At 43.5% G+C, this 24859-nt stretch overlaps 1 protein-coding gene and 1 long non-coding RNA gene across 3 annotated transcripts; both read left to right on the top strand.

Moving 5' to 3' along the window:
• Positions 1–1921: 1921 nt before the first annotated feature.
• Positions 1922–3882, top strand: LOC120318247. Its single transcript, XR_005559446.1, has 2 exons — positions 1922–2589; positions 2958–3882. It is a non-coding gene; the product is annotated as an uncharacterized LOC120318247 (long non-coding RNA).
• A 2941-nt stretch (positions 3883–6823) lies between these two features.
• Positions 6824–14124, top strand: LOC120318213 (zinc finger protein 345-like). 2 transcript variants are annotated; one of them, XM_039365626.1, is made up of 6 exons: positions 6824–8002; positions 9396–9965; positions 10223–10340; positions 10461–10543; positions 10999–11125; positions 11879–14124. In XM_039365626.1, exons 2-6 carry the CDS (start codon positions 9555–9557, stop codon positions 13594–13596), a joined length of 2457 nt encoding a protein of 818 aa, XP_039221560.1. In that variant the 5' UTR covers positions 6824–8002; positions 9396–9554; the 3' UTR covers positions 13597–14124. The 2 variants fall into 2 exon arrangements, with proteins under 2 accessions (XP_039221560.1, XP_039221561.1); XM_039365627.1 differs by lacking the exon at positions 6824–8002 and having other exon boundaries at positions 8027–9965.
• Positions 14125–24859: the final 10735 nt, after the last annotated feature.

Here is a 24859-nt window from a genome sequence, read left to right on the forward strand (position 1 = left end):
ACCCTCTCCTCAGCAAGGTTCCTTGCAGCCGTCACTATTAAATGTCTCTCTTCTGATGTAAGGAAAATATCTATCATGGCCTATAAGTCTGCCCAATTGGGGTTGTAGGTACGGATAATGGACAGGACCAGATCCGTGTATTTATGTGGGGCTGCTGTATAGGAACCAAGCCTGTCTTTCCATGCACAGAGATCTGAAGTGGAAAAGGGAGTATAAACTAGGACGACCTTCTGGGTATCCCCCCTTCTGATAACAACATGTTTTGTGAGGGAATAAAGTCCCTTATAAGAAGGGGGTACTGAAGAAATGTAAAGCCTGAGCACTGGAGAGCAATTTCCTTGCACGGTCCAAAAAAAGCACATCATAAGCTTGCTGATCCTTCATACCTCTTTAGGCATAGTCCCCCCCATAGCCTCAAAGGCCCCCAAGTCAATTGATCATGCTGGAGGCTATACATTAGGCATATCCTGATGCCAAAGAGCATTGTATTTAACGAAGATTTCAGCTTTCATGTTCCAACAGATTTTAAGCTTAAAAAAGTTCCTTACCACACTTTCAAGAGGGCTGAGGGCCAAAGGCAACCGTTCGTGTTGAGGATCGAGTTTGTGAACTGTGTTTGTTTGCCTTGGACATTGACTCAGGTCTGTGAATAATAAAAGGGGATTGGTTTTTTCCTGCGGTTCCAGCCTATTTGTTGGAAGAGGGGTTTCTCCTTGTGAGCATAACAAGGACTCACATAGGCTGGGACAGAACACCATGATCAAAATGGATGAAGGACCTCCTGGCATGTATAAACTAGACCTGGATGTGACCTGAGAGGAATGTTCCTTTCTTAGAAATATGCCCACTTGGGCATCATTTGGTGTCATTACAAGTTGGGGGTGAGGAGCTATTGCCATCCAGAAAGTCCTTTTGGCTATCAGAGAATGCAGAGATTGGAGATGAAGACTCTTTCACTGACGTTGAGGAGCTGGTGGGGTGTCCAATGCACTTTGGCAGTTCATGGCACCATGGAATTAACCCAGGTCAAAAACTGGCTCTCACACACCAAGATTAGATCAGGGTTCTGTCATAGGTTCATTGGGATTCAATCCTGATATATTAGGATCAGTAGGAATCCACTTGGAAACATGTCTTTGCTAAAATCTTAGTTTGGAATCTTCATATTTCCCAACAAAATACCCAAAATATATTGATTCTTTTGCTAAATTTCAGAAAAAAATATTTAATCATTGCCCTAGCCTTGCTATAGTTTACATTGTATGTGTGTGTGCATGTATATGTGTGAGCGGGCGGACGTCCAAGGTGTGTGTGCGTCTCTCACCCCTTGCAGCTCTGTGCCCTCAACAGAGTCCTTCTGTGATGGCAGGCTGCAAATGAAAGCTGGTTTTTTGGAGTACTTGTTTCTTTTTCTCAACATGTGGCTGATTGCATTGCCCTCTGCCCCCCTTGGCTCCCGCCCCCAGCCCCGTGGAAGGCTGCAAGAAGCTCCCATCGCAGCTTCTCTTACCTCTCCCGTTCTTTTCCTCCCCAATGTCACAGAGTGGGCTTCAAGAGGTGAGACACCCCCCCCTACGCATGCACACAAATATATGCATGAGTCTGGGACAGGCAAGTTGAGAGCCATGCAGAGGTCCTTCAGGCAGAGGCGATAGGGGGAGGGGTCAAAATGGGAAGCCTCCTGCCCTAAGACTCTGACAGTTTAAAAAAAACGAACCTGCGAAGCGCTCAGAAGGCAGTCCCTTTCCCAGCTTGCTCCTTCCTTCCTTCCTTCCTTCCTTCCTTCCTTCCTTCCTCCCCTGCTTCTCTTTCCTTCCTCCATGCTCAGTAAGGGATGACGGGAGTGGGAGAGATTGCTAGAACTGCCGGTGGCCATGCTTCCGCCGGCCATCACTATCCCATGCAGGCAGGGGCAGTCCCAGTGAAAGGGAAACCTGTGTCAGGTCGAATGCTGACTTACTGTCAGGTCATCCTTTCTTGGTGCTCCACAAAATAGCCAGGAAGCAGGAATGAGAGACAAACAGTAGTTTAATGCACTCCGTACGAAATAAAGTCAGCACTCGGGGTGGATTGCTCCCAGTGCCTTACATAAGACATGCGCACGTGCCCCGCCCTCACCGGACCTAACCCCACCCTCCAAGCCACCATCTGGTCTGCAGGAAGAAACCCGGGCCATAGCCCCTCCCCCTGCCGTCCGGTCGTGCAGCCTCACACTGGCCCTGTCCATTGTCAGGCCGGCTGCTTGTCCTCACCCGGGCCGGCTGTCAGCAAGTCTATTTAGAGAGGCGGAGAGCGTCGAACAGCCTCCTCCCCACTGGCAAGTGTCGACCCGGCGAGGCGCTGAATGATGATATCAGCGAGGGACAGCTGAGCAGCGGCGGCACCGGCGGAGTCCAGGAAGGGGCCAACAATACTGTGACCGGCTCCCTTGCCTCCCGGGCGAGGCAGCACTGCAGAGACCAGCAACATAGCAGCGGCTGCGGTAGTACACGAGAGGGGTTGTCAATCGGTGGTGGGAGCAGCGGGTGGCCTCCCTGCCTCCCTACGTCGGCCTCACAGGGCTCGACAACCTGCTGGCGGCGAGGCAAGGTTAGCAAGCAGGCGTGGCACTCATCTACTGGCAGGGGCCATCAAAGCCAGACCACACTAAGCCTTAGATCTATGGGGCAGCCCTGAAGCCAGTGAGGGCCTCCCCTGTCATCTCTGCCTAGCCCCCTGGGGGTGCACGGAGAAGGTGACAAGTGTGCAAGCCCTGGCATCCAGTGGGAAGGGGAAGCGCTTCTCCTTTTTCCTTTCTCAGTGATCAGCAGGGACGGTCAGCAGCGATACTGGGCGCTCGCCACCTCCTGTTCATGTGCCCAGGGGACGGGATGGGGCAGCCGCTCGCTGGCCCTTTCCCTCCAAAACCTCCTTTTATATGCTTCCTCTTTCCCCCCTCCTCCTCCTTTTCTCTTCAGGGCACCTCCAGCTCCTGGAAGCACTGAAGAGCTAGAGCCTGGCACTGATCCTGAGGCTTCTGCTGAGCCCCGATAGCCCTGCAACTCCGGCTGTCTCTCCCTCAGGCTTGTGCAGCACTGCTGCTGCTTCAGCTCATTCCTCTCCCCCTCTGCTACCACTTCTCTAGGATGGTCACGTACCACCTGCCAGGTGGCAAAGTACCATTGGTGGTACATGTACCACCGGTTGAAAAGACACCATTATCCCATTCATTTCTCCATCATGGCCCCTTGTTTTGAGGTAAAATTTCTAAACCTTCCATGAGTTTAAGCTTTTTCTCCATTTTGGAACTTCTTTTCTTTTGATGCCTCTTTTTTCAGGCAAGATAATTTCTTCAGGATTATTCTCATTTTTGCTGCCACTACTTGCTGTTTTCAAACACTGTTAGCTGCCCAGAGGCATGAATTTGAAAAGGCAGCTGTAATGATTAAACTCACTAAATAAAAAAAATCAGTACAAATGTTAATTTTCCTAACCATACACTCCCTGTTTTGTGACTCTGCCAGCCCTTTTATCTTCCCTGACTTCAGAGCTGAGTTTGCCTACAACCACATCACACAACCTCAATATTCACAAGATTGCAGATCGTTCTTGGACACTAAAAAAAAAGAAAAGTGGAGAAATTGCTGCCTGCTGGAGAAAGAAAATGTTAGAGGGACTCTCCTTCATCGAATCATCCCAGAACCACATGGAACATGGTCTCCCCTACACCCTTACAGCGTCCATCTAGCGTTGCGTGCAGGGTCCACCACAGGACTCCTGGGGTAGCTGTTTGAAAGGCAGGGCAGCACTCATCCGCCCCTGCTTCAGGAGGGAACTGAGCATGAAAGCTTTCAACAGGTCAAGAGAGGCGCTGTAAGGACCCCCCCCCCCACTTTGCATCTTAAGAAGACAGAACTCTTGGAATAGTTCTTCCAACAGGCATCCTTTATTAAGAGAAAATGGTTGCAGGCGTTCTAGACAGGACTTGGGGTCCAAGCTCTCCCATTCAAGGTTTTAAGGGGTTCCCCAGTAGCCCCACCCAATCACCCCCTTCTTCCAGCGACAGTCTCAGGCATTACACTCCCACCCCCTTTTCCTTACTGTCGGCTGGATGGAGACTTCAGAGAGGAGTACATGAAAGGTAATAGCCCCATTGTTATGGTTAGTACTTTTGGTGATATCCACATCCAGTCCCTTTGAAGTGTACTGAAGGAAGTGAGGGCCATAAAGCCCCTTTGTTCACCCTCTTCCCTTCATCGTATGACAGAATCCAGAGAAGGCAGAAATGGGGTTTTCTATAGTCGATAACTAGAGATGAAATATAATTGGATTCTGACACCAAGTGTATAAAACTTTACTGAAAAAGCCACAACTGGCACAGAAGAAAGGAAACCAGCACTGGGTTTCCTGCACACAAGCAAGCATAGTTAATTCCACCCTTTTCCCTATGGGCCACCCACAGTACATAATGTCCACCAATCATTTCTGTTCATATTGTTATGGAAAACAGCCAGCCACACTGGGACTTCTGTTCTGTGTCCTCAAAACACCAGCAATGTCTCTTTGGAAGCTGACGGTGGCTTGGATACCATCTCCCACCCTTTCATTCCATCCATTCCCCCCCTTAATAATAATAAAGTTAGAAGGGACCGTGGAGGTCATCAAGTCCAACCCCCTGCTCAGGCAGGTAACTCTATACCATTTCGGACAAATGGCTGTCCAGTTTCTTCTTAAAAACTTCCAGTGTTGTAGCATTCACCGCCTCTGGAGGCAGGTTGTTCCACTGGTTAATTGTTCTAACAGTCAGGAAGTTTCTCCTCAGTTCGGGTTGCTTCTCTCTTTGGTGAATTTCCATCCGTTGCTTCTTGTCCGGCCTTCAGGCGCTTTGGAAAATAGCTTTACTCCCTCTTCTTTGGGGCAGCCCCTGAGATATTGGAACACTGCTATCATGTCCTGTCTCATTCTTCTCTTCATTAAACTAGACATATCCAATTCCAGAAACTGTTCCTTGTATGTTTTAGCCTCTAGTCTCTTAATCATCTTTGTTGCTTTTCTCTGTACTCTTTCTAGAGTCTCAACATCTTTTTTACATCGTGGTGACCAAAACTGGACACAGTATTCCAAGTGTGGCCTTACCAAGGCATTGTAAAGTGGTATTAATACTTCACCAGCAATGTGATTTTGATTCTATCCTTCTGTTAATGCATCCTAGCACTGTGTTGGCTTTTTTGGCAGCTGCAGCACACTGCTGGCTCATATTTAAGTGATTGTCCACTAGGACTCCAAGATCCCTCTCACAGTTATTACTATTGAGCAAGGTACCCCCTATACTATACCTGCACATTTGGTTTTTCTTGCCTAAATGTAGCTTACTTTTTTCACCATTGAATTTCATTTTGTTAGATAGCGCCCAGTGTTCAAGTCTGTCCAGATCCTTCTATATCTTAAGCCTGTTTTCTGGAATGTTGGCTATTCCTGCCAGCTTGGTGTCATTTGCAAATTTGATGAGTTCCCCATCTATCCCCTCATCCAAATCATTGATGAAGATGTTGAAGAGCACTGGGTCCTTGTTATTGTCAAGCTGCAAGCGGAGGCGGCATGTTGCACCGGAGCACCACAGCCAGAGCGTGGCTTGATTGGCTGGGTGGGACCATGTGGTGTGGAACCCGATAGTGGCGGTGGGAGGCACAGAAACATGGAGGCCATCTTTCACGAGAGAGTGAGTGAGCCTTTTGCCTTCCCTTACAGAAGACGGGGTGCGAGATTAAAAAGAGGCGAAGCGAGAGGAAAGAAAGGCGGCTGGCGTGGAAGCTTGCTCAACAGCGAAACTTTGCTGTTTCGGTTCCTTTGGGTAGTTCGAAGGCTGGGATGTCTACGAAAATCTCTTTTTAATAAGGTGACCAACTGTCCTCCTTTAGGACAGTCCTCCTTTTGTGAGTTCTGTCCTCCCTCGAAAAGTGTCTGGGGCCAGAGCCAGCACAGCTAGTCCTTTGGGAGCTGCAGGGCCCGCTCTTCACGGCGGGACAGCAGTGCTGGCGGGGCGGTTGCAGGGGGAACGTGCATGTGAGTATAATTACAATATAAAATGTTATTGTTACAAATGTTTTTTATTATGCATTTATCATATAGTGAATTCTGTATTATTGTTGCAATGAATAAAATGTTTTTTTATTTACAATATTTTTTTCTTCAATTTATTTGTGTCCTCCTTTTCATTGTAAAAAAGTTGGTCACCTTATTTTTAAATTTTTATACTTTATATTCCAACTGCAGAGGGGAAGAATAAGAATCAAGCCCATGTCTTGTGATTTGGAGATATTACTATTCATAATAATATATATTAATTATGTATTGGTCAGATGTAAAGATAGAGCTACAGCATGAGGTTTAATCTGATCTATCTAATTGGGTTTAACTTAAAGGTAAATTAAAAGTAATCCGTTCACTGACAAAGTTACACCTTTAATTCGTTTCAAGTCAATATCCATAATAAACTCCAAATGTAAATTTTTCCACCTTGTTTGACGACGTCTTAAAAATAATTCAATCTTTTACAGGCAATCAAATTTTGTTTTATTCAGCCAATTTCATTCCACATAGAAAGCTGACATTTCCACTCATTAAACTAAATGGCTGTGCCAGTGGTAAATGTCCCAAAAGATTAATAAAATGCCTTCTTGTAATTTAAAGCCACACAGTGCATGGTAACATTAATAGTATTAACTTACCTTCAACAAAATCATAGTCTTTTAGATACACTAAAAATTGAAGGGGTTTTTTTTTTTCAACTACAAAGTAGTTGTAGGGTAGGGTAGGCAAGGCTGGTTGTATGATGTGTGTGAATTCTGGCACCTTTTTTTTTTTTTTACAAAAAAAGCACTAAATGTAGATAAATCTCTTTGTTGTTCTTCCACTATCCCCTCCAAATCCAGACTAATCTTTTCAAATCGTGGGAGTCTTCAGCTCTTTTGGCTAGAAGAAAATTGGTATTTTCTTTAGCACACCTGCCTTACCTTGTCTTTAAACTTCCTACTCATATTTCCTGAGTTGTATTCCCTACTGAAAACTGAAATGAAGCTATTTTTTCTTTTTTCCCTCATGGAATTTGAACTGTATACATACTTCTCAAAGTTTGCCGTCCTGCATTTTGTAATTCCACCTTTTCTCCAGTCATCTATGAGACACCATTCATTTCTCCATCACAGATGCTTGTTTGGAGGTAAAATTTCAAAAACTTCCATGAGTTTGAGCTTTCTCTCCATTTGGGAACTTGTTTTCTTATGATGCTTCGGGATTATTTTCATTTTTGCTGCTGCCACTTACTGTTTTCAACCACTGTTAGCCGCCCAGGTGCATGAATTTGAAAAGGCAGCTGTAATAATTGAACTCACTAAACAAAACAATCAATACAAATCTTAATTTTCCTACCCCTTCACTTTCCCATCCTTTGACTCTGCCACTCCCCTTTATCTTCCCTCACTTCAGGCTTGTGTTTGCCACCAACCACACGACACAACCTGGGCTTCAAAAAGAGGCTCCTGTTTCTTTTGAGCCTCCACAGAGATTGTCTCAATATTCACAAGATCGCAGATCGTTCTTAGACATTACAAGGGGAAAATCTAGAAATTGCTGCCAGCTAGAGACAGGCAGTGTTAGAGGGACCCTTTCCTTCCACTCCAATGCCCATCATCCCAGGTCCGCGTGGAACATGAGGATCTTCCCTTCGCCTTTGCAGCGTCCATCTAGCGTTGCGCGCAGGATCCACCAGGCGGCTCCCGGGGTAGCCTTGGAAAGGCAGGGAAGCCCTCACCCGCAACCCTTCAGGAGTGAACTGAGCATGCGCGCTTTCCCCAGGTCGACAGAGGAGGGGGCATTTTGCAGAAAAGGCTGAAAGTGCGTCCACCTTTCCTGCAGTTCTCTTCCCCCCCCCCCGCTGCGAGCCTTAGGCTAAGCCTTCCCAGGAGTCCTACAGCTGCAAGGGAGCTTTGCACGGACGGAGATCAAAACCTGACTCCGGCGTTCGGTAAGTGGGGGGACGTTTCTTTCACGGGCTGGACCGTGCATGGAGACAACCAAAACTTCATCAGGTTCGGAGTCGTGGGAAGGGGAGAGCCCGGGGTCCCATGCTCCCCTGCCGCCCCTGTGCATGCACGGGCCAGGCAGAGAAGGAATCAAAGCTCCGGACGCGCTGCGTTGCCTCCAGGAAGAACATCAGGATCGCCAGAAAGGTCGGAGCCATTCTAGATTAAGGCTAAAAGTGGGGAACCTGTTTCCAGGAGATGCATGAATGAAAACATCATGTTAAGCTGGTTTATTGATTCGGGTATTATTCTGTTTGCATTGAATGGTGGTTTGTTGATTGTGATTTCTCAGGTAGCTATAGCAGTTTGGGCCAGGAGTTTAATGAGGTTCTGTTGGCTAAAGTTACACTGGAAGTTCAAATATTGATTGATTTACCTATTAAATCGATTTAGAAAGCCACTCATCTGAATGGCTATTTGTGACCTGAGACATTTATGATCTGGATTGTTCAAAGATTGCTTTTCATGCTGCAAGCAGCCATCAAAATTATTTGAATAAATGAGTAGGAATAAGAAATAAAAAACATATTTTAAAGTTATGTATCCAAACTGTTTAGTCCTTGAAAAAAGTTGATCCAGAAGGTTACTACAGATTTTTGTCCACACAGAAATACGTCACTTCTTACAAAGATTTTGCTGCCCTTCCCAGATATTGGTGGGTTGATAAGAATTTCTTCTTTCAGTTTTTGTATGTGGTCAGTTGTTAAGTTGGTCAACCTGTATTTCTGGAATTTGTTTCCCATTTTAGATATATAAGTTGGAAATCTTTCCTGATTGCTCCTGAGTCTTAAATATCTTGTGTGGGAAGAGGGCTAAATGTCCTTTGGAGATTTTGACAGACCTCTTTGATTAGGAAGACCTATGCAGATCCATTGGTCTGTTTGGGGCCTGGATTAGAGACCAGAGAGAAGATGGGCCAGGGGGTTAATGGGGTTCTGCTGGCTAAAGTTTTATTTGAAATTCAAATATTGATTGATTTACCTATTAAATCAATTTAGAAAGTCATCTCAATGACTGTTTGTGATCTGAGATGTTTATGATCTGGATTGCACAGAGGTTGGTTTTTAAGCTGCAAGCAGCCATCAGAATTATTTAAATAAATAAGTAGAAATTAGAAATCAACACATATTTTAAATGTATGTATCCAAACTGTTTAGTCCTTGATAGAAGTCGATCCACCAGCTTACTACAAAATTTTTCCACAGACATATCGGTCAGTCTGCCCGCTAAGATTTCCCCCCTCTTCCTAGATATCGGTGGGTTCATAAGAATTCTTATTTGGGTTAAATTGGTCACTCTGTATTTCTGGAATTTTTTTTTTGTTTTCCATTTCAGATACATAAGTTGGAAAGCTTTTTTGGTTCCCCTGGAGTCCTAAGTAACTTGTGTGGGAAGAGGGCTAAATAGACTTGGGAAATTTTGACAGACCTGATTAGGAAGACCTGTGCAGATCTATCAGTCCATTTTGGAGCTGGATTAGAGACCAGAAAGAAGATGGAGGGACAACGCTCAGCAGATGCAGGAGCTGGAAAAGACCCTTCAGCTGCTCACTCTGGAAGCTGTGGGAAGAATGGGGCAAGTCCTGGGCAGAAGAGTCAAGAACAGGAAGCCAACAGTTCAGAGGTGCAATACTGTTACTTCAGAAATGTGCAGTTTCAGGAGGGGAGGGGTCCCCGAGAAGTTTGCAGTCAGCTTCACCGCCTTTGCTGTCAGTGGCTGCAACCAGAAAGACACACGAAGGCCCAGATGCTGGACCTGGTGCTCCTGGAGCAGTTCCTGGCTATCCTTCCACCAGAGATGGAGAAATGGGTGCGGGAGTGTGGAGCAGAGACCAGTTCCCAGGCGGTGGCCTTGGCCGAAGGCTTCTTGCTGAATGCGGATGTGGAAAAGATACAAGAGTTCCAGGTGTGAGAATATAGTCTTAACAGGTCTAAAGAGGATCTCTCTGAATTTGTTAATTCTTTTCTGTCCGAGATTTCTGGAATTATTAACTCCTAAAGCGAGTTGTTCTATTCTTCCAGAGGTTATATTTGGGGCAATTTTTCCATTCTGTTTCGGGTTTCAACAATGGATATTGGTGTCTATTAGTTTGAAGGCGCAGTATGATAATTCATTTCTATCTCTGTGCTCTTCCTTTGTTTCTCCTATCACATCATCTCCAGAAATCCTTCGAAGCTACGACTGAGTATCCCAAGGGGGGAGAAGATTCATCCAAACCCTCTCAAGAGCTGCTGTTCAGGGAGAACTTCCAGAAAGGTCCAAGTCAGGACATCACGCCAGGTAACAGAAGGGCTTTCTGTGTGATGTGAGATTTCAACATTTAGCTGATTCTTTAGCTGCACATCATTACTATCTCTCTCTTTAACAAATCTGCTTCCCCCATTTTTCTCTGTGTCACAGAGAGTAGAAAGCTGTCCATGGAATTTGTAGAGTCACCTCCTCTTTGTGGTGGAGCTGAAGGATTGGCTGAACCTCTACTTCCGGTAAGGAGGAGAAACATCGGAAAAGGTCCATGAATGTTGGATGGATTTCATTTTGTTCTAGAGTTCAGTGTATAAAATTGCTGTTTCTAAGCAATATAAATTTGACATCAGGTCATTGAACATTCACGCTCAGCTTAGTCTACCCTCTCTCTTCTGGGGGGATCCTTTGTGAGATGCTTTCTCCACCCTTCCTGCTTCACCATCAGATTTCATTGACCTGACTGTTGTCAGCATTGGGGCTCTTCTTTCTGTTTCCCAGGGTCTTTTTCACATTACATTATAAAGAAATGTACCGTTTTTTGCCTTTTGAAAAGCATCTTTGGGACAACCATGACCTGACTGAGAATCTCCATAGACATATATTATTACAAGCTCTTTCCTTGTATTAATGGAAAAAAAACTATCAAATTATTCTTGGATTATCTGTTAATAGGGAAATTTCTTTTCTTCTTCAGGATGTTGTGTCTTTTGAGGAGGTGGCTGTGTATTTCTCCAAGGAGGAGTGGTCTCAGCTGGACCCTGCCCAAAAAGCGCTTCATGGAGAAGTCATGCTGGAGAATTCTAGGAATCTGGCTTCTCTGGGTAAGAACTGTGCTCGGAAAAGTAGAGAAGTCGTGGGGTGGAGGGCTTAGACGATACTTCTGATAAAAACCATCACTTATTAATTCATATCTTGACTTTGTTTTTTTATAAATGATAAAGAAGGCGACCAACCCCCATATTCCTTCCTCCTGCTGTTTTCCCCACAACAAGAACCTTGTGACCTGGGTTGAGCTGAGGGAGACTGGCCCAAAGTCACCCAGCCAGCATTCGTGCCTAAGGCAGAACTAGTACTCCCAGTCACCCAGTTTCTAGCCTGGTGCCTTAACCGTTTGATCAAACTGAATTTATGGAAGAATGAAATTTATTGGAAGAAAAATTGGAAAACTGCCTAACCTTCCTTTTTACATAAAGGAAATGGTTTTTTAAAAGAATGCTTTCTGCTGATAAATACAAATTTTCATTTCCATGCCATAGAAGATATTAGCTAGAATGTGAGGGACAGGCTGCATGCAGGGTTGTTGTGGCCTCTCTTGAACACCATGGAATAGTCCCAAGTCTAAGATTAGATCAGGGTTGTGTCTTAGGTTTGTTTTGATGTGATCCAAACCCTTTATATGAGGATCAGTAGAGATCCAGTTAAAAATGGGTCTTTTTTAAAATCTTAGTTTGGAATCTTCACATTTGCCAATAAAATATCCAAAGTATATTGATGGTTCTTTGGCTAAATTTCAGAAGAAAAGGTTTGATTTTTTCCCCTGTTCTTGCTACAGTTTTGTTTTCTTTTTTTTCAAGGCTTTAATGGGCAAGAGAATAATAATTGCAAGGAGAAATGTCAAGTGAGCCAATCAAAAGAGGGAAAAGGGAAGTTTGCAGATCAGATGCAACCAAAGAGTGATGAAATGAAGCAATCACAAAGTGGAATTAAAAAAGGCTTTCCTCGGGTCAGTCAGCTTCCTAACTCTACAAGCATTGATATGGGAGAAGAACCATATAAATGTACGGAGTGTGGAAAAAGCTTTAATAAATCTGATCAACTCATTTCACATAAAAAGACACATTTAGAAGAGAAAACACATACCTGCAAGGAGTGTGGAAAGACCTTCTGTAATAATCGCTCTCTTAGAAGTCATGAAAGGACTCACAAAAGAGAAAGACCATATCAATGCATTGAGTGTGGAAAGAGCTTTACTTGTGCCACTCATCTTAGTACCCATAAGATGAAGCACACAAAAGAGAAGCCATATAATTGCGTGGAGTGCGGAAAGGCCTGTGGTTATTCTAAGTCTCTTATAATCCATCAAAGGATTCACAAAGGAGAAAGACCTTATGAATGCACGGAGTGTGGAAAGACCTTTAATTGTATCAGTAATCTTAATTGCCACAAGAAGATCCACACAGGAGAGAAGCCGTATCAATGCATGGAATGTGGAAAGACCTTTACTTATAAGACTAGCCTCAATTCCCATAAGAGGATTCACACAGGAGAGAAGCCATATCAGTGCATGGAATGTGGAAAGACCTTCTCTTATAATTACTCTCTCATAATCCATCAGAGGAATCACAAAGGAGAAAGACCTTATAAATGCATGGAGTGTGGAAAGACCTTTACTTGTAGCAGTAGTCTTAATTACCACAACAGGGTCCACACACAAGAGAAACCATATCAATGCACGGAGTGTGGAAAGGATTTTAGAAACAGTAATAATCTTGCCTCCCATAAGAGGATTCACACAAGAGAGAAACAGTATCAATGTATGGAGACTGGAAAGACCTTTACTTGTAGCAGTAGTCTTATTTCCCACAAGAGCATTCACACAGGAGAGAAGCCATATCAATGCATGGAGTGTGGAAAGAGCTTTAGTAGGAAAAGAGCTCTGATTCACCATAAACCTATCCATACAAAGGAGAAGCCATATCAGTGCACGGAGTGTGGAAAGAGCTTTAGTAGGAAAACGAATCTGATTCACCATAAACCTATCCATACAAAGGAGAAGCCATATCAATGCATGGAGTGTAGAAAGACCTTCTGTTATTATAACTCTCTTATAAGACATGAAAGGAATCACACAGGAGAAAGACCTTATAAATGTTTGGACTGTGGAAAGACCTTTATTCGTAGCACTAGTCTTAATTCCCACAAGAGGGTCCACATAGGAGAGAAGCCATATAAATGTATGGAATGTGGAAAGAGCTTTAGGTGGAATTCTGGTCTTATCGCCCATAAAAGGATCCATACAGGAGAAAGACCATATGAATGCACGGAGTGTGGAAAGACCTTTACTTGTAGCAATACTCTTAATTCCCACAAGAGAAGCCACACAGAAGAAAGACCATATGAATGCACGGAGTGTGGAAAGACCTTTATTTGTAGCAGTAGTCTTTATTCCCACAAGAGAAGCCATACAGGAGAGAAACCATATCAATGCATGGAATGTGGGAAGAGCTTTGCCAGGAATTGCACTCTTACTCGTCATAGAATGATCCATACTCGGGAGAAACCACATCAATAAAGGAAGTGTGAGAAATGGTTTGAAGGAACAATTGGAAAACTACTACCACTATCACCAATTTGTCACGGATTCTTTTTAAACCATAGCCAGTTTGATTGACTTGAGCTCAAAAGATCCATCAAAAGCATGAATTCTAGACAATTTAAATTTTCAGTCTCTGATAAGAGTTGTGGAGATGTTTGAGACTTCCGGTTTGATGTTGTGGCGGGACGTGTACAGGGAGACGGGGCTCCCGTGTTCGATTTCGCCCCGCTCGCAACCCTGGAAAGAGTCAAAAGTCGCCCCAAAAAGGCGACGAACAAGAAGGGGACCCTCAATCACGGGAGGATGGCGGCCCTCCCGTTTGATCCGTGAAAGCCCTCCAAACCGGCGGGGGAAAGCCTGGCTACATTTGTGTAGCCAGTCAGAAGCTGCTGACAACTGAAGCAAATAAGCACCAATGAGCAACTTTTCTGCAGTGAGGATGAAACTGGGTGATACTCTCCCTGATGAGAGAGGGAAGGGGAATTTCCACCCCATTCCCTCAGGGAAAAAAAATGGCAAACTAATTGTTTGGGAGAAAACAGAAAAAATTACAAGAGTAATTTAGAATTAATACAGATATATGGCTTTGAAATTTTGAGACTTTTTTTTAAAAAAAAGAGACTTGAAAAGCTTGTAATATAAGTTTGGATTTAAAAAGCTGGAAAACAGTGCTATTGACATCTAGTGGCGAACTACAGCACTACAATTTTACTATGCTTAAAGGAAATTTGGCTTGAAGCCCAAATTCAGATAAGACTTTCTGGCCTTGGAAACTTTCACTTTTGAAGACTACAGTTGGGAAAAGGGGAAAAAAACCAAACTCTTGGGCTACTTACCTATTTGGCAGAGACAATAAACTACTTTGAAATTGGCCTGCCTGAACTACGAACATAAATATTGATTGATTTTCAGAGCTGTGTTTTGGAACTATTTCCTTGTAGAAGGAAAACATATTGCTTGAGATGATGGAATACTTTGGATTATAAATCTTTGACTGATGAACAATTTTTACCCTAAAGGCCACTTACAAAAAAATAAAATGGATGTCCCATACTCAGCTTTAAATGGTAAAAAACCATCTCTAACACCTGTCTCCAAATCTTCAGTTTGACATACCACCAAGAAAATACTGATGAAGCTCAGAAAGAAATTCTCTATGTTGAAATCAATATAAGAGACAATTGCCTTAGCTTGTGATGAGGCCAGAAATAACAAAGGAGATAAAAGAACAATTTTCTAATCTAAATTTACAAACCCAGAAAATGATTACAAAGAAGAAACTAGCAACCCGGAAAATAGAAGGAAAACTTGAGGAAGCAGATCTAATGATGGAGGACCTAAAGGAAGGCACTAGCAGACAGACTCAGACATTTGAAGAACTAGAAGATGTAGCGATAATATCAGAAATGGAAAAGACATCTTACTAATCAAGATCTCAGAACACATTTGAGGAAAAGGAAGAAGAACCAATTGAATGGAAGATAGAGCTGTTAGGAGAACTGTGGGAAACTGGAGAAAGAGGGAGGCTGTTTAATGAATATCAATGGGCTGAGTGTTCTTCCAAAAATACTTTAATCAAATGTTTTTTCTTATTCCAAATAATACACATAAAAATAGAGGAAGAATTACTTGATGCATTGACTTACTTCAAATGCATTGACTTGGAAAGTTAGTTGACAAAGGAAGAAAGCTAGAGTAAGACTGAAGAAAATAGAGGCTTTGACCTATTAGGTGGGATATTATATTATTAATTAGATGTTTGAATATGGTGGAGAATAGATAATTGTGAGAAATAGAAATATCATAACTAGAAAGACAAGATTTGTAATTAGAATATTAGATTTTGGTATGAGAAGGGAAACAGGAAAATGCTAAGAGGTTTGAATACTGGAAGCTTTTGGTTACCCAAATATAACTTACTTTGAAATTATAAACAATAGAGAACACCGATGGGAAATTAAAATTTAAAAAGAAAGCGAAAACAGGATACCGATTGAACATATGGATATTACGTGCAAATGCAATTAAGATATGTTTTGGTTAGAAAAGATATCGATATTATTAGAAAAATATTGTAACAAAGATGTTGATATTCAAATGTATATCTATTAATGACAATAAGAATTGTATTTGCCTAGTATTGGAAAACCGATATCACCAGAAGAGAGGAAACATTAGATGGTGTAATAATGGATCTGGACTGAAAAAGTTAATATATACCACTGAATTACTAATGGACCCAGACGACATGTTGTTCATTAAGTATTTGAATGTAAAACTAGAAAATTAATAAAATATTTATAAAAAAAAAGTTATAGAGATGTTTTATTTTCAAAAAATATCCAAGATACAAAAGTGAAACATAAACAACTTGTATGTTCTTTCTATGTTTGTTCTCGTATACTAGATATTTAGTATATTTATACTATACAATATTCTCAATAACAGGTCTTTTCAACTGGTGGTACACGTACCACCGGTGGTACTTTGGCACTGCACAAGCCTGAGGGACAGACAGCTGGAGCTGCAGGGCTTTCGGGGCTTGGCAGAAGCCCCAGGATCAGCACCGGGCTCCAGCTGATTGGTGCTTTCAGAAGCTGGAGTGTCCTGAAGAGAAGAGGAGGAGGGGGGAGATAGGAGAGGATATAAAAAGGTTTTGGCGGGAAAGGGCCAGCGAGGGGCTACCCTGCCTCACCCCCGCACGCAAAGAGGCGGCGAGCACCTGGCATCCCTGCTGACTATCCCTACTGACCACTGAGAAAGAAAAAAGGCAAGAGAAGTGCTTTCCCCCAGGATGCTGGTTCTCCCGTGCTTGCCGCCTTTTCCGGTCCCAGGTGGCAGAGCAGAGACGGCGGGGGGGGGGCTCACTGGCTCCAGAGCTGCCCTGTGGATCTAAGGCTGAACACGTTCCGGCTTTGATGGCCTCCACCAGATCAGTGCCACACCCGCTCACTGACCTAGCCTCGCAGCCACCAGGCTTCCCTTTCACCGGGATCACCCCTGCCTATGTGGGATAGCGACAGCCAGCGGCAGCATGGCCAGCGGCAGCGCTGGCAATCTCTCCCTCTCCCATCATTCTTTCCTGAGCGCAGAGGAAGGAAGGAAGGAAGGAAGGAAGGAAGGAAGGAAGGAAGGAGCTGGGAAAGGACTGCCTTCTTTGCAGTTTTTTTTTTTAAGCTGCTCGAGGCTCCGAGCAGGTGTTCCATTTTGAGCTCTCCCCTCTCGTCATTGCCTCTGTGCCTGAAGGGCCTCTGCGTGGCTCTCAGTTTGCCTCTCCCAGACCCGAACACGTTTGTGTCTCTGTGTGGAGGGGGTCTCCTTGCAGCCCTATGCTGTGACTTTGGGGAGTGAAAAAACAGGAGAGATAAGCTGCGATGGGAGCTTCTTGCAGCCTTCCACTGGGGGCGGGGGCTGAGTTGGGCAGGGCGCGATGCGATTGGCAGCACATTGAGAAAAAGAAAAAACAGCTTTCATTAGTTTGCAGCCTGCCATCGCAGAAGGTCTCTGTTGAGGGCGTGGGGCTGCTAGGTGTGAGACTTACATGCCCGTGTGCGTACGTGTGCGCACGCACTCACAAACAAACACACAAACACTCGTGCAGGTCTGAGAGAGGTGAGCTGAGAGCCACGCAGAGGCAACAGTGGGGGAGAGGCAATTTGGTTGGAAATGGCCCAGTTCAAAGGACAAAGCAACTTTGTGTTCTGTTTTGTCACAGACAGAACTTTGTTGGCAATCCAAGTTAACATTGGTATTCTTGAATTGTGAGCTCTTAGGAAAGTATCCCCTCCTTGTGTGTTGCTAACAGCCATTTCCAGTGGCGAAAATAGGACAAAGCAGTGTGGGGAAAATATTTTCCTTTGCTCTGTTTCCAGTCTGAATTAGACCAAGGCAGGGTCCCTACAGGAGAGCCCTTTTAAGGATTATGTAGTAATAGAAAAGCAACTAAGCTACCTCTGTTCCTAAATGCTAAAGCTGTTGCCCATAAAAAACAGAGGAGCTCTGATCAACTATCACAGCCACCATTTTGACAGTTTTGCTGTACTGTTGACTGTGGACAACCCCACTAAATGCAAGCATGAGATAAACTGAACCTGGTTTGTTCTTAATCAGTAGAATGAAGCCTTAACATCAACTTTTTACTTTTCCATAATAATATAAACTAGCCATTTCTATAACAACAAATGAATCTAATCAGTAAAACCCAAAATCCTACCCCTTCTTTTTCAGTCATCAAGTTTTTGACACCTTGCTAAGCACAGGTGGTACTCGAATATTGTCATGTCCTAAAAGTGGTACAATCTGTGAAAAGGTTGAAAAGCCCTGGACTAGTTTAACGAAGAGACGGCGAGGGGGGACATGATAGCAGTGTTCCAGTATCTCAGGGGCTGCCACAAAGAAGAGAGAGACAAGCTATTCCCCAAAGCTCCTGAAGGCAGGAGAAAAAGCAACGGATGGAAACTAATCAAGGGGAGAAGCAACCTAGAACTAAGGAGAAACTTCCTGACAATTAGAACAATTAACCAGTGGAGCAACCTGTCTCCAGAAGCGGTGAATGCTCCAACACTGGAAGTTTTTAAGAAGAGCCTGGACAACCATTTGTTTGAAATGGTGTAGGATTTCCTGTTGAGCAGGGGGTTGGACTAGAAGCCCTCCAAGGTCCCTTCCAACTTTATTATTATTGTTGTTGTTTTCTAGCAAAAAAATGAAGATTTCACTGGTTTGATATTAGTCTGAATTTAGAGGTGACGGTGCAAGAAAAAGGGAGATTTAGTTACAATTATTGAAAGAAAAGATATAGAGGGAAAACGGTGGTTAAAAAGCCATTTTAAAAGAATGGCTTTAACTTCTCATTCTTGCTTTGCTCCTTTCAGCCCATTTCTTTATATATCAAGACTCCTTCTAAGTACAACCAGTCTAATGTTGCCAGTCTTCTGTTATGAAAAAATTGCTGATTACAAAACCAAAATTGGTTCCCTTTCACCCGTTTGATCCAGAACCATCAGTGAACAATATGTAAATGAAGTCTCAGTCATCCAGGCCAAAAGTATCTAAAAAGGTGAAAACAGGGCAAGTGGACCAAAATTTATTAAACTGAGGCATTTCGTTATTCATCCAAGTAACGTTTTCAATCTAAATTGTTTTGGTTAGGCATAGAGTCAGAGAGTCATTGGAATATACTAAATCTGCCACACTGACTGCAGGAGTTTCTCCCCAAAATGAAATGCAACATGTAAATGAAGACTCAATCATCCAGGCCAAAAAAATCTAAAAAGGTTAAATGATTTAAATCATGGCATCAGTGAACAATGTTTGAATAGTTTCAAAGTAGCCTGATCCTCTGAGAGTCTGAAGTATCTAACCTCCCCCCCCCCCGGACAAACCCTTCCAAAAGTTTTCATGCATTTTTAATTTTTACAATTGAACAAAACAAAATTTAATAAAGTCTCATGAATAACCATACCAGTGACATGTAATTAACTTTTTTAAAAATCAAATTTAGCCTCCTACCTAATCCTTGCCATACCACAGAAGGGCAAAAAATGCTTGAAAAAGGCATTGGATGGGCTTTTCTTAATTTCGTATTACTGTATTTTCTGGTGTATAAGACCGACTTTCTAAAGCATGAAATTGGCTCCGAAGTCGGGGGTCGTCTTATACACCGAGTTGTCTTATACGCCAGAAATTATGGTAGTTTCAGGCGTATAAGACGACTTTCTAGGCATGCAAATCGGCTCCGAAGTCGGGGGTCATCTTATACACCAGTCGTCTTATACGCTGGAAATTACGGTATTTTATTAGGTTTTATTTTGGTTATCAATAAACCAAAGATCTTCCCTTATTTGCAATGTCAACACACTGAAGTCACTTTCATTCTCATTCTCCTGAATATCCCTAACTTGGCAGAAAGAGAGGGAGGGAGGGAGGGAGGGAGAATTTATGACTAAATTCTATATAGTTTTATGGAACTTCAATTCTCTTTCAATTTATAAGCTAATGTGTATTGCTCATTATGGAAATTTCAGTCCACTGGAGCTTTGTTAACGATTTGGAGAAGTTGGCAAAGCTGAATGTGGCTGAGGTCATCAGAAGTGCCCACAGTCACTTTGTGAAGAGAGATGGGCAGCATATAAATTGAATAAAGATAAGTAAAAATGTTTTTTATGTTTAGGAATAGCAGCATTGTACAGTGAGCCTGAGATGGGTTTCTACATGTTGAACTGCCAATGACCCAACCCCATTGTAGCCTCATCTGTCCACATTATGTGAATGCAGCCGTACAGGGCCTCTCCTTTGCTACAAAATCTTTGTTGTTCTCTGCTTGATTTTTGCAACAGAAACCTCTCCCCTCTTCCTTCACAGAGCAGCATAACCAGACAAAGATTTCATCCTGGATTCTGTTTTCAGTGTTTCCGGCTCCTAGAGGTTCCAAGTCAGTTTGAGGAGCCCATAGTAAGCGCTACGTATCCTGAAGCTCCTTTTCCTGTCCCATGCAGATTGCTAGATTCTACTTGAAACAGGCAGAATAAACTCAACGGATGAGGTCATATAAAATTACTTTTATTTTCCAGGTATCCTCAAAACATTAACTCACAGTTATTGCAGAAGTTCTTCTGGAATGTATGTTGTAATCTGGACTCATCGTGTAGGTAAAGGAATAATGGATTTCCCCATCCTACGTAAATCTTACATGCTGATTCGGTGCTCCTAGCCTAGCCATGCAGCTAGGATTCATGGAAGGATAATAAAAAAACCTGGCACGTAACAGGATGTCTGGTCATAAAGACACAAGATCCTCCCAGTGGCCAATTGGAACACAGATATAACCATGTAACACCTAAACTACATTTCCCAGAAGCCATCTCTTAAGGAGACAGCACTTTAACCCTTAAAATGCTAAATGTATGCTCTGGTCAGAGTTACATACTGGTCCAGCACACTCCTGGTCATGGTAAAGAAGGCAGATAGAGAAATTTGAATGTTTCTTAGCTCCTCTTCAAAGTTCAGCTGCTTGACAAGGTCTCAGATTCAGGCTGATACTATCTTCTCTAGCCCTCTGCCCAAAACCAGAAAATATCCTTGAGCCAGTTCTGCAAAGCCATGCCAGGGATCTAGACATCGAAACAACTTACAGGCTGTTTGTATGTTTCATTTTTGTACCTTGGATATTTTTTCAAAATAACATGTCTCCACAACCCGTATTGTGAGACAGAAAATTTGAATTGTCTCAAATCCAGTACTTTTGATGGATCTTTTGAGCTCAAGTCAATCAAAAAGGGCAGTGGTGGCGTGCCAGAGGCGGCACTCAGAACCCTCTCTGTGGACACGGGCGCCATGCCCCAGCCCCACCTCCCCCTGCAGCCCCCTCCTCACCATTAGCCCCCCTGGAGGAGAGTCACCCCTGGGCATGGCCCACAAGGAGCAGCGCAGCCTGTCGGGGTCAAGACTCCGCACTCACACCGTCGCATGCAGTTGCTGCTGGGTGTGGGCAGAGGGTGTGGCTGCCATGGTGTTGCTGGGCCACCTGAGCAATCTGTGGTGGGCCACAGAGGCAGTGAATGGTCCTGTGGGTGGAGTGGGGGGGCCGCATGGGGGGTGCAGTGGGGCACATGGCAGGGTGGGGCAGGGCGGGTTTTGGGCACTCGCTCTCTAAAAAATTCGTCATCACTGAAGTAGGGTATGATTTAAAATAACCCATGACAAATTGTTGGAAGTGATGGGATCAGCTCTGATTCAAGGGGGGACTGTATACGGAAAAAAATATTAACTATTAAAGAAGGGAATTTGGCCCTCACAGACTGCAAGGCTTTGCAATCAACAGCCAACATTCTGGAGGGAGCAATCAGACCGGTCACTGGAGCCTTTCTCACACAAACAGGGATGGAAAAGGTAGAACAGCCAGAAAGAGGGCTAGATCCAGAGACTTGGCCTAATACCAGAATATTGAGGCAACAGCAAGAGGTATCAGATAACCTCTAATAAAGTTGTGGAGTTTTTTAACCTAAAAGATGGTTGAAGAATAATGTGATAATTGTGTTCGATATTTTGGAATATTTGAAACAATGAAAAACAAGCAAGAATATTTCTACATGCAGAGAAGCCCTTTGACTATTTCTACTTGGCAAAAACCACAAGCAGGATTAGGGATCCACCTTATTCTGGTTTGCACTTCTTGTTGTTGGTGTTAGTTGCGAAGTCGTGTCCGACCCATCACAACCCCATAGACAACATTCCTCCAGGCCTTCCTGTCCTCTACCATCTTCTGGAGTCCATTTAAGCTCATGCCTACTGCTTCACAGTGATTCCATCCAGGCACCTCATTCTCTGCCGTCCCCTTCTTCTATTGCCCTCAATCTTTCCCAGCATCAGGCTCTTCTCCACTGAGTCCTTCCTTCTCATCAGGTGGCCAAAGTACTTGAGTTTCAACTTCAGGATCTGGCCTCCTGAAGAGCAGTCAGAGTTGATCTCTAGGACTGACCGGTTTGATCGCCTTGCAGTCCAGGGGACTCGCAGGAGTCTTCTCCAGCACCATAGTTCAAAGGCCTCAATTCTTTGGCAAATTATCACATTTTATGAATTTCTGACAAGCAAAGCCAATGGGACTGACAGATTCATTTCACAACTGAGTTACTAGATTACCTACAGTGATTCACTGTGGCAAGAAAAGTCGTAAAATGGGGCAAAACTCATTTAATAACGATCTCATTTAGCAACAGAAATTTTGTGATCAATTGCAGTCATAAACTGAGGACTATCTGTATTTTTATTGAAACTCTTTTTACACTTCCTTCACGAAACTGAAAACACCAGCCTGAAGATGACGAATGGGACTTCGTCGAAACGTCGCCAAGACAGTTCCAATTTTACGCGGGAGAAAACCCGAATAACCAAAGACATATATGTGTGTGTGTGTGTGTGTGTGTGTATGTGTGTGTATCAATGTATCCTGTGTGAAAAGAGCAAGTAGAAAGCAAGCGAGATGGGCAGGAGCACGAGATCGGTGTTTCTAAGCACACGCCGATTCGCGCCCCTGCCCATCTCGCTCGCTGGTGCCCACACAGCTCCTCTTGCCCCCCTGCACCCGTCATTAATCCGCCACCATGCTCCTCGAAGCACGAAGCTGAAAACACCAGCCTGAAGATGATGAATGGGACTTCGTCGAAACGTCGCCAAGACATTTCCAATTTTACGCGGGAGAAAACCCGAATAACCAAAGACCTACATACAAACACCCGCGAAAACCTCAGAAAACACACACACACACACACACACACACATATATATTAACAAATGTCCATAAAATATGACTCCTGGGCATGTTTATAATACAAATAAAGGCTCAAGGCTTGCTTGCATACTAGCTATAGGGGAAACATCAACAACGGCAATAGCGAAGGACACATAACATGGAGGGGGGAGGAACATAAAGAGAGAGGTGGAACCATTACTCGTTCACACAGCAAATAGGTAGAACAACGGGAAACGATGGAAACAGAGAACGATAGAACAAGGGAGGAGTGTAGGAGTGCCCAAATATGTAACGCCCGTACAAATGCTATTGGTAATAATAGGGGAGTGAGAGATAAGGACATGAAACAGAGGGAAAACATCGACCCGCAGCCTGAAGAAACACAAGGATATAACTGTGATCCCAGTGGGAGTTATAATACTGACAGAGGGGAATTAGACACCCCCAAAATATATAACGGAAAGGGGAATGGGAGAACTAATGGCATTGGAAGAAAGGAGGAAAGGGTCAACAATAAAACGGTAAAAGGAGTGATCCGGAGGAACGATGAAAGAAAATGCAATGAGAGTAACAAGGAAACATCTAGAACACAAACTGACCGGCCAGGACCAGTGACGCGGTCCAAGAGCCGGGTGCAAATGTCAGCCAAACCCATTTAAGTCATCATTGTTTACTGGCTTCTCAGCCCTGATGATGTTGGGAGCCTCCCGACAAAAGCTTGGCGGTTTTAGTAAAGTATATTTTTATATCTATATTCTCCTAGGGATCGCATTTTTATTTGTAATATATATATATATATATATATATGTATGTATGTATGTATGTATGTATGTTCTATTGCTTGTGCTTGAATTATGTTGAATTCCAATACAGGTAGTCGACTTATAACAGTATATCTAGTCAGCATTCAAATTTACAACCGCACTGAAAAAAGTGACTTATGACCATTTTTCACACTTACGACTGTTGAAACAGCCCTTTGGTGACGTGCAATACATTCGGATGCTTGAGAATTGACTCACATTTATGATGGTTGCATGAGAGTCCAAAGGTCATGTGATCACCTTTTGCAACCTTCTGTCAAGCAAAGTCAATGTGGAAGCCAGATTCGCTTAACAACCATGTTACTAATTTAACAATTCCAATGAGTCACTTAATAAATGTGGTAAGAGTCATAAAATGAGACAAACCTTGCTTAACAAATTTCTTACTTAGCAACATAAATTCTGTGTTCAGTTGTGATCATAAGTTGAGGACCACTTGTACAAGTTAGGTCATTGGTTAAGGAATGGAATCTGGATCAGAGCTCCCATCACTAAGTGATGCGGTCATAAAACGTGACATCGCATAAGCCAAGATCAACGTTAGGAAGGTGCCAGCGCTTTACCTGCTATCCATTAATAAAAGAAAAACAACAGAGAAAATCGCAGAGCAGATTTAAAGACAGCCCAGGGTTTGTAAGAATAAAAATATTGTTGTATCTAGGGCTTTTCAACCCATGGTACGCCTACCACCAGTGATACTCGAGCACCTGGCTGGTGGTACACGTAGGACGAATTGAACAGCACTGTAAAAAAAACGTAAAAGTGTAAAAGTGGATGAGGTGAAGCGGCAGCAGCACCACACAGGCTTGTGGCAAAGTCAGCTGGAATTCCACGTTGCCTGAGTCCTACCAAGAGCCCAGGATCAAAGTGCGCAGCTCCAGCTGATTGGCGGCAACCTTGGGGGTAGCAGGCAGCCTCACTCAGCGGAGATTCCGCTGGAGCTGCATGACGCATTGCCTGGGTCCCCCCACCCCACCCAAATGCCCTCACCTCCCCCAACCGTTTTTTTACTCACCTGCTTTCAGCAGCGTTCCCTTTCTCCTATCCTTCTCGGTCTTCATGTGTTTGTGAGACAAAAAAAAAAAAAAAGTCCCATGAGACTTTCTAACTTCTCGCGAGAAGTTAGAAAGTCTCATGGAACTTTTTTTTCTTTTTTACCCACAAGCAC

The sequence above is a fragment of the Crotalus tigris genome, unplaced genomic scaffold, assembly GCF_016545835.1.
Source record: "Crotalus tigris isolate CLP2741 ecotype Arizona unplaced genomic scaffold, ASM1654583v1 scf7180000020145.1122116, whole genome shotgun sequence".
Taxonomy (NCBI): Eukaryota; Metazoa; Chordata; class Lepidosauria; order Squamata; family Viperidae; genus Crotalus; species Crotalus tigris.